At 44.3% G+C, this 9962-nt stretch overlaps 1 protein-coding gene across 3 annotated transcripts; it reads left to right on the plus strand.

The window, feature by feature from the left end:
• The first annotated feature begins 514 nt into the window (after positions 1-514).
• On the plus strand, positions 515-9753 carry RBM22 (RNA binding motif protein 22). Of its 3 annotated transcripts, none has more exons than XM_080804221.1 (11): positions 515-670; positions 1111-1164; positions 2113-2142; positions 2989-3121; positions 4307-4407; positions 4510-4682; positions 5479-5679; positions 6878-7042; positions 7783-7871; positions 8084-8215; positions 9254-9753. In XM_080804221.1, exons 1-11 carry the CDS (start codon positions 617-619, stop codon positions 9382-9384), a joined length of 1263 nt encoding a protein of 420 aa, XP_080660347.1. In that variant the 5' UTR covers positions 515-616; the 3' UTR covers positions 9385-9753. The 3 variants fall into 3 exon arrangements, with proteins under 3 accessions (XP_080660347.1, XP_080660348.1, XP_080660349.1); XM_080804222.1 differs by having other exon boundaries at positions 8084-8191; XM_080804223.1 differs by lacking the exon at positions 2113-2142 and having other exon boundaries at positions 558-670.
• The last annotated feature ends 209 nt before the right edge of the window (positions 9754-9962 follow it).

Genomic DNA, 9962 nt, shown 5'->3' on the forward strand with positions numbered 1-9962 from the left:
AAAAAAAAAGGACAACCATACTTGCCTAGAGGGTAGTGGTTGCCAGATAAAATACAGGACATCAAGCTAAACTGGACTTTCAGATAAACGAATCACTGTTTAGTATAAATGCGTTCCAAACATATTTATACTAAAATGTGGTTTGTTGTTCATCTGAACTTCAACTTTAACTAGACGTTCTGTGTTTTTGCTTGCTAAAGCTGGCAAACTTACAAAGAAATTGTGATTATTAAGATACTGGCACAGCCCAGTTCGCCCAGCATTAGGCATAATAAGCGCTCCACGGGAGCTAACGCTGTTTTAGTCCCAGCCCCTCTTTCCTTACTTGTTCCCTTATTTTTTCGCTCCATTTTAAAATAAATCAACTGTACTCGTGGCCCTTCTTCCCAACCAGCGACCAACTTCAAAATAAGACGCGGTTGCAACCCACTAGCACTCCAATTGTTAAGCGAAGACACCCTGGGTGACGTCATGACGCACAAGGGCCGCCCCCAAGGGCGCCCAAGACGCATAAATAAGACGTCAACGGGCCGGGAGCCAGCCTCGGGGCCTGACGGGATTGTGGCGGTCCTCTTTCCCAACTCGGAAGCCACCGCTGCCTCCAGACGCTCTCAAGATGGCGACCTCTCTGGGTTCCAACACCTACAACAGGCAGAACTGGGAGGATGCGGTGAGTATGCCTGCCGGAGGAGGACAGAGGGAGGCGGCGGAGCCGGGCCTCTTTCGGGCAGGCAGGGCCGTGGCGGTGGAGCGGCCGAGGGAATTCGGGCAGGAGCCAGCGCTGCGGCCTAGCTCGGCCAGAGCGGGAGACTGGAGGGCGGCCCTCCTCCTCGGGGCTTAGAGGGAGAGCGCTTAGCCAGGGTCCTGGACCAGCCCGCTTCACACCCTTGCCCTCTCCACGCACTTCGAGCTGGTCTTTTCTCTCGCCACCTGCCGGAAGTGCAGACAGCGCCCCCTCCCGCGACCTGGCCCGTGCTAGACCTGGGATTCCTGCCCCACCGTGTCCCCCACCCTCGCTTCTCGCCTCCCCTCCCCCCGTCCCCGCGAGTGTGGCTGAGATGGTAGGGTCTTCGGAGCCTGGCTCTCAACCAGATTTCGCATTTTCACCAGGATTTCCCCATTCTGTGCCAGACGTGTCTCGGAGAAAATCCGTATATCCGAATGGTGAGTGATCGCGTGTGAAACGGAAGTTATTCAGGTTCTGCCAGTGTTGTGGTGTTCGCACGCTGTCCATGAAATGCTTCTGTTAGCCAAGCTAGAGTACTGAATGCTCCTTTACTAACCCAAAGCATAGGACGATTTGCAAAGGACTGTCATGCTTATTCTGTCTTTGGAACTCAGTAGCAGTCCTGAGGTTTAGGAGTGATAACAGCTAATATTTGTTGAGCGTTTATTTACCTAGCAGTTAGGTCTGTTAGCCCGAGGCAGAGACAGTTATGTCTTTTCAGTATGGCAGGTAAGGAGTGGAGCTTGGATTTAAATTCAGATATGTTGACTCCAGGAACCTTAGCAAGGTAGAAGGAGAATCAGGACTAGATAGTAGGTGTCCTGACTCCTAATCACATGCCTTTTGGCCACTGCCCCTTGTAGTTTCTTTAGTGTAAGGTAACCCTATCCTTATAAATGAGGGTAAAATAATCAGTAATTAACATTTAATGATTAGAATAACGCTGTGTTGTGATCAATCTCAGAGATCTTGATTGACTGTATACAGAGTATCTGCACAGGGTGGATCTATGCTAGTTACCCCTGACTAACCTTTATAAAATGGGCTGGCCAGAGCTATGTCCTCTGTGATTTGGGGACTGTGGGAACTGTTAGGAATTTTAATCCTTAGGAGAGAACTTGGGAGTCAGATGTGAGCCTAAGAATTGTGTCAGTGGAAAGATACATATTTGCCTTAGATTCTAAGATTCTTAAGAGATTGTGATTCGTAGTAGCTGGTTAGAGTACATCTGCTCTCCCACACCTCCAGTAGGTGGTCCCCCACCACCACCTTGTTAGGAGGCCAGGGATCTCCAGACAAATTTCTTGGGTTGTCTTTAGGGAAGGAGCAGACATCTAATTTTTGTCTTTCTGTAAACTTGCTCTTTTCTATTTTTTCTGTTTCAGACCAAAGAAAAGTATGGGAAGGAATGTAAAGTAAGTATGTCTGTTTAAGAATAATGATTTAATTTTGTTTTCCTTTTCTTTTCAACTTGCTGGGCTTTTCTCCAGTAAAAGCCAGTGTTACATAGACTTTCATATGATCATTTATATACTCATTGACTGTTAACTGTTTAGTGTGAGAGGTAAGAAAGTGAGCCCTTTAATGTAAAGGTTCTGTTTTTGTTTTTGTTTTTGTTTTAAAGATTTTATTTATTTATTTGACAGACAGAGAGACCACAAGTAGGCAGAGAATCAAGCAGAGAGAGAGAGGAGGAAGCAGGCTCCCTGCTAAGCAGAGAGCCCGATGCGGGGCTTGATCCCAGGACCCTGGGATCATGACCCGAGCCAAAGGCAGAGGCTTTAACCCACTGAGCCACCCAGGCGCCCCTAATGTGAAGGTTCTTAACCTGGTATTTGTGGATGGGCTTTGAACCCTCTGAGATGATATACTGAGTGTTGTCTGACAATGCACATAAGGGTTTTAGCGGAGGAGGAAGGTCATAGCTGTCATAAGATTCTTAAAGGAGTGTATAGCACTTCCCATTGCCCTGCCCAAAAGGATTAATGGTCCTGTTATTAGTGGTGGTTATCTCTGGTGTGGGGAGGACTTTGACTTTTGCATATTTCATTTCTGTACTATGTGAATTTTTTAACTCCTGGGGAAGGGTGTTGTAACTTGGATTAAACATCAGATGGTATTTAGACTACATGGTTGCTAGGGTCTCCTTTAAACTGTAGAGTCAAGGATCTTTCCTTTCAGTCTCCCATTGTTATTAGGTCTCATGGCTTTATTGTCCAGATCAGCACCATTAACACTCTGGCTCTCATTTTGCTTTCCAGATCTGTGCCAGGCCATTTACGGTGTTTCGCTGGTGCCCTGGGGTCCGCATGCGTTTTAAGAAAACTGAAGTGTGCCAGACCTGCAGTAAATTGAAGAATGTCTGTCAGACCTGCCTCTTGGATCTGGAGTATGGTATGTCTGCCCTGTGTAACAGATCTGAAAGCATGTAGATGCAGGTGCCCTAGACAACGAACCAATCTTTTTGTTTCCCATTTCTCACCCCATCTTTGGTTCTGACCCCACTTTGGAGTGCCCGCTGTACTCTACTTTTCCTAGAAGAGGAGAATCATACTAGGCCATTCTAGAGCCCTTCTGGACAATAGGAGGAACTTAAGGAAAAGTTGGGAATTGATCAGAATTGGCCCAAATCTCTCTCATGTACATCCCTATAGCCCAAGTGAAAGGAAGACATCTTTCCTATGCTTCGTAATTTCTTTGCCTTGGGCTTCTTTCAAGATTCAAAGCTCTTTCCCACAATCCTTACCAGAAGCAATGGCTAATTGTGTTTTAGGTTTTTGTCTCAGCTGTGTTTTTAGGACTGATAGACTGTGACTGCTTCTAATTTAAGAGTAACTGCTTTTGAGGTTTGTTTCGTTTTGTTTTGTTTTTTTACCTACAGGTGACTTTTTGTTCATGGAAAAAATACTTTTTCAATAAGAGTTGCTACTATACAATGAAATAAAATGGAAAAATAAGTTTATATGTATGCTAAGTTCAGAAAGATAGCTGCTAATGGAAGTCTTGGTCATACACTGTTTAATATTATTTATATATTTGTTAAAAGTGTTCTGGTTCTGGAATACTGTGATCCTTACATGCGTGTGACTATCCAGAGGATCTGTAAGACAGGCTTAAAAGTAACTCACTTTAGGGGCACCTGGGTGGCTCAGTTGGTTAAGCGTCTGCCTTTGCCTCAGGTCATGAACCCAGGGTCTTGGGATTGAGCTTCCATGGAGCTGCTTCTCCCTCTCCTTCTGCCTTCCTCCCCCGCTGCCTGTGCACGGGTGTATGCGCGTACTTTCTCTCTCTGTCAAATAAATAGATAAATAATCTTAACCGCAACCAAATGTTATTCATCTAAAATATGTTCTAAAACATTGATATCAGATTTCATGACAGCTCAGGAATTTGGACATTTTCATAGAATGCTCTGTGGTAGTTTTGGCCTGATAGCAATAAAGATTTTGAATAAAAATAAAGCCTCTGTTACCTAGGAAGCTGGAGAGGGGAGTAATGACGTTGTATTCCATGCACAGTTGAGTATGGATTTGTTTTAAAATATATCTTGAGGGTTTTTCCTCTTTTCCTTTGTACTAGGCCTGCCCATCCAGGTTCGTGATGCGGGATTATCTTTTAAGGATGACATGCCAAAGTCAGATGTTAACAAAGAGTACTACACGCAGAATATGGAGAGAGAAGTATGCTGCCACTTTCTTGATATAATTTTGTATTTGGTAGAATCCTAGTGGTTTGACACAGTCTATGCAATTTATCTTTTGAACTGGTCATCCCCTCTATAGATTTCTAACTCTGATGGAACGCGGCCAGTTGGCATGTTGGGGAAAGCCACCTCCACCAGTGACATGTTGCTCAAGCTGGCCCGGACCACACCCTACTACAAGAGGAATCGACCCCACATTTGTTCCTTCTGGGTAAAAGGAGAATGTAAAAGAGGAGAGGAGTGCCCATACAGGCAAGAGCTCAATTGCAGTTTCATTATTGGCTTTCAGATACTTAGTCATTTAAGAAGTGACTATTTCTGATGTAAAATCTATAGGTTTATACAACTAGTATGATAAGTGTCACATCTTAGGGCTATTACATTTGGAAGAGCTTGTTGAAATTATTGTTTTTATTTGTAATGAGACTTCTACTCATAACCAGGCCTTGGGAAACTAAGTTGTTATGCCATATGTTGACTCTAAAAGTTTCCACCTGGGAGCTAAGTCATCGCTGTCAGGGTGTACCTGTGTAGTTGAAGTCCAGTGAAGGCCAGGCCTCTGTAAGGTTTGTGAGTATGTTTCAGTCAAGCCTGCCAAGCATCTGGCCTAGGAGTTCTTGATTTGGGGTTGATTCACCTTACACCCACAAAAATAATTATCTGTGCTTTTTTCTGGGCCTGGCCCATAGCTTTAATGAGACTGTCAGTGGCATGCAAGACCTCAGATACATTAAGAACCATTGACCTAGAGAAGGGTAACCATATTTTGGTTACTTTTTGTTTTGAAACGGATTATGCCAGTTTCTTGATAAAGAAACTCTGTTACCTTAGATGGCCATTTAAATGGCTTTTAGGAGGCTGGCAGGTCTTTGTGTAATACAGTAATTCCTTTGGTATTAGCTCTGTCGTGATAATTGTGTTTTGGGATGACTGTGGTTTCTAGTTCAAAAGGCATTTCTGGGTATGAGTATGTAGCTACTATTGGGTGATACCTGTAAATTCTTTTCCTTTGTTTCACCTTAATGCACTGTTCTTTCCTGAACCATAGACATGAGAAACCAACAGATCCAGATGACCCCCTTGCTGATCAGAACATTAAAGACCGATATTATGGAATCAATGATCCTGTGGCAGATAAGCTTCTAAAGAGGGCTTCAACAATGCCTCGCCTGGACCCACCAGAGGACAAGACTATCACCACGTTGTATGTGGGTGGCCTGGGCGATACCATTACTGAGACTGATCTAAGGTTTGTAGATAAAATTTCATGAACTCTTTCTGCTTTTAACTGCCCTGGAATGCTTTTTTGGCAAAAACACAGGCAAGCATGATAATTTGGTATGAAGTACATTTTTCTTTAGCCACTCTATAATTAGTATCATGCTGACTAGAATCTTTATAAAATTAGCCTTTCTGATGTCGGAGTAGTAATGTTCATCAGCCAACAGTGCTTACTTGATCCTTGATCCTTGCGTATAGTAATGATTACATGAGATTCTTTTTTTTTTTTTTGGAGAGCATGTGAGCGGGAACCAGAGGAATGCGGAGCAGAGAGGGAGAGAGAGAAACTTAAGCAGGCTTCACACTCAGCATGTCGCTGACATGGGGCTTGATCTCACAACCTTGAGATCATGACTTGATCCTAAATCAAGAGTCGAATACTTAACTGACACCCAGGGCACCCAGGCGCCCCTACATGAGATTTTGTTTGACCTACTAGCCAGTTAGAATTTCTAAACTATAGCACGTATCCAAGTGTGATTAATTATGTCAAGGAGGGAGAACTTGGCAATTACAAAACTCATATGGTTTAAATTGTTAACTTTAGAGAGATTTGTATTTGATATATTTGTATTATCCTTGGCTTATATTTTGCTTGGCTGGTTGGGACTTCTGGATAGATAGTGATGGAAATTACCTCTTGCAAAGAGATAAATGAAGAAGAATCTCCTATAAGTGTGTAACACACCCTCCATGGCCTTCTCCATTAAACCTGGTCTATGTGAGCTAGGCCATCCCCGCAGTGGCAGACATTTCCCTGCTCCTCCTCCCTTTTGTTTTGTTGTCATCATCATTGTCATTGTCGTTATTTTACAACCTTAATATAACTTTTAAATGTTCTTGGTTCATGAGCCGTGGGGGCTGTAGTTTGCCAGACCCTTATGTCAGGCTTAGGTCTCTAAGGAACCCACTGGGGCCCTTTTTCCTCCAGGCAAAAAACCTCTGAGATATTAGTAAACCATGTTTTACTCATTTTTTTTTTTTTTAAACTCTCAGTGAGTAGCACCCACAGTAAGATAGGGTGTTGGGGGGACTATCTGCAGGTGGTTAGACAGATAACCACGGGGCCACCTGCCTTGTGAGTCAGCGGAAGAGTGAATAATCCATCACAACCTCCTGGGAGTACATCCATTAACTCTTCCGTTTCTCTGCCTGTGTCCCTTCAGAAATCACTTCTACCAGTTTGGGGAAATCCGGACGATCACTGTCGTGCAGAGACAGCAGTGTGCATTCATCCAGTTTGCCACGAGGCAGGCTGCAGAGGTGGCTGCAGAGAAGTCCTTTAATAAGTTGATTGTCAATGGCCGCAGACTCAATGTGAAATGGGGAAGGTGAGAGTTAGACTCTAAAATATCTTCGTTGAGATTTTCAAGAAAGTGTTCCATTATTTGGGGACTAGTATGTTTCTGGTGAATAGATTTAAATCAGTAGGACTGTTAAAAAGAGTTTTTCGTTTTCTAACACTTCAGTCTTGTGACATTGGGAAAGTCCTGCTTTGGAAATTCATTCAGGGTTTTGATGTAGTAATCTGCTCCTTTGAAGGTTTATGTTTTTTATGACCAGCTATTAAAGTTCTAATGTGATGCCAGGATATGAAAAGTGGATTTAAGGGTTTACAAATGCATTAGACCTAGAGTCCGCCCTCCAGAGGCCAGTTGTCCAGTGGAGAAGAAAAGCTAATTCCAGTTCGAAAGTGATGATTGTGAAAGAGAGACTCGGATGAAAGGCCCTGGAGGTTCAGAGGGAGGACAGGTTTCTGACTTCGAAGCAAGAAGGGGATCTCGAAGAGCAGCAGCGCCCCGGACCAAGTGCTTCTGGTGTGCTAAGTCAGCACTGTGCCAAGCACATAGAGGTCGCCTCTTCTCATCCATACGTTCCCTGCAGATTTTGAGTCCAGGTCTTTCTGGCATTAAAACAGTTGCTTTTACCACTCTGCACTGTGGCCTTTATGGGGAAGGAGTGTTTGCCGAAGAGGAAGCAAGGATCGAAGGATCTCTGCTTGACTAAGAAACCTGAGAAGCAGAGGTGTGAGAGAAGGTGGGACCAAGTGCTGACGTTGTGTGTCTCCCAGGTCCCAAGCAGCCAGAGGAAAAGAAAAAGAGAAGGACGGAACCACAGACTCCGGAATCAAGCTTGAGCCTGTTCCAGGACTGCCAGGAGGTGAGTGCAGACTTCGTGCCCACCCAGTGGCTTGCTCACGTCTGGTGCTCACACTGCCCTGACGTTTCTCAGTGCGAGGAGAGGCCTGCTGGCTGGCTTCTGGCTCCTGCAGCCGCCCTTTTCTCCCAGCAGCAGCCCAGGATTTACAGGAGGGGGAAACGATGTTGCACAATCATCTTCTCTCTGACTGTTGCCTCTTTTCTGTGCTGCAGCTCTTCCTCCTCCTCCTGCAGCAGAAGAAGAAGCTTCTGCCAACTACTTCAACCTCCCCCCCAGTGGACCTCCAGCTGTAGTGAATATTGCACTGCCCCCGCCTCCTGGTATTGCCCCGCCCCCTCCCCCAGGTAACATCCATGGTCCTTGTCAGTAAATAGGTCTAACTTAGCCTAGAAAAATCCTTGTGAGAGTCTGTCTTCACACCTCATTATCATGTCTAAATTCTTTGAGTTTGCCCCATGGAAATCTGCAAGTAAACCTGATTTGTTAGGGTCCCTGATCTTTGATTTCTTTTTTCCTGGCCTGCCAATGAGGGGAAAGTTGCCAGTGTTCTAAAGATCTGAGTGTACGTATATCAGAATGGGAGTTACTGGATTACACTGGTCTATCATCAGTGTGTTCCCTGTTTTAAACTGAATCCTAACTGATGTCCTAGAGTGCCATTGCTTCAAGTGGATGTATGTGTCATTGTATAAAGCATTCATTACCTGTCTCTAAGATAGAGAGCTTGTGCCAGGATGTAAATTCAGCAAGTCTTGTTACAAAAAATGTGTCAGATGAACTAAACAGTGTCCTTGGTCTTGTAATTAAGTTAAATTTTGGCTCAAGTTACATATGGCTTTATCTTTAGCGGGTGGGGAGGGGACAGTAATAAATGGTTCCAGTATCACTCTGCTCTAGAAGCTGCCAGTGACAATGTGAAGAGTGTAGGTAAATCATAAGTGCCTGGTTCTCCTGCGGCAGAGTCCCCATCCTCTTTAATGAAGTCCTGCTTTCTGAACACCCTCCATTTGAGGGTAAAGCATTGTTGGTGGTGGTGACAGGGTCTTGCCTCCACCTGATTTCTTCCTCCCCTCCCAAATCCTGATTGGATCCTGTCCAGTAGGGGTGGCATGTTCGATAGACACCAAAGGTTCAGATGACATATTAGCAGGTACCTTGAGTCCTGTGGAGTTTTCTTTTGACCTGGTGTGAGGAGACAGGTTTCTAAAACCAGGGAGGTATTACAGGTATACGTTCCTAAGCAGTTCTGTGACTGACATGTTCTGAAGCCCCTTGTCAGTATGGTTTCTGTGTAGGTGGTTTTGACCTTAGAAAGATTCAGAGGTTTGAAAGGTTGTCAAGGAAACTGCAATCCTAACAAATTTGTCCTCTCCCATCTGCAGGTTTTGGGCCACACATGTTCCACCCAATGGGACCACCCCCTCCTTTCATGAGGGCTCCAGGACCAATCCACTATCCTTCTCAGGACCCTCAGAGGATGGGAGCTCATGCTGGGAAACACAGCAGTCCCTAGCACATTATCACCACTCCAGGGCTTTACAGAAGAAAGGGCGCTGAAAAAATCCCAGTACATGAATCTTGGAATAAATATATTTTTCCTTCCTTTGTAGTTTCCATGGTAGCTGAATGTGTTCAGATGTGGGCAGTCAGAGAACGACAGCCATGCTTCCCTACACGTATTCCAAGGATTGATGGACCTCAAATAAGCTGCCATTAACACATCTGGTTACTGCTATAACATTACTAATCAAACTTACTTCTATGGCAAACAAGCAACTGGGTGAATTGGAATGTCTAACGGAGTTACCATCCCAATTAGATGTTCATTTTGTATCTTCTTTGGGGGGAAAAAAATTGACCTGCAGTAAAATCTTTTTGACCATTTTTATGTCCATTGGGTATTTTTCCTTTTTATCATCTGCAAAAAGATTACTGTTACTAATCATTGTAGTGGCATGAGTGTGATTTAACACTTCAGAAGTCAACATTAAAGAGACAAGTAGAAAGCAGCACCCAGCACAGCCCAGATCTTTTCTTACCTCTCCTTTCCTCATTTATTACTAAAGGAATCTGGCGGATAGTTTTACCTCT

The sequence above is a fragment of the Martes martes genome (assembly GCF_963455335.1).
Source record: "Martes martes genome assembly, chromosome: 5".
Classification (NCBI taxonomy): domain Eukaryota; kingdom Metazoa; phylum Chordata; class Mammalia; order Carnivora; family Mustelidae; genus Martes; species Martes martes.

What these genes read in the sequence shown, in the direction of transcription:
- RBM22 (XM_080804221.1), top strand. Translation starts at nt 617, where the DNA reads ATGGCGACCTCTCTGGGTTCCAACACCTACAACAGGCAGAACTGGGAG. An exon ending in GGAGAGGAGTGCCCATACAG is followed by an intron (nt 4,683 to 5,478) that starts GCAAGAGCTCAA and finishes CCTGAACCATAG; the next exon opens with ACATGAGAAACCAACAGATC. An exon ending in TGCCCCGCCCCCTCCCCCAG is followed by an intron (nt 8,216 to 9,253) that starts GTAACATCCATG and finishes TCCCATCTGCAG; the next exon opens with GTTTTGGGCCACACATGTTC.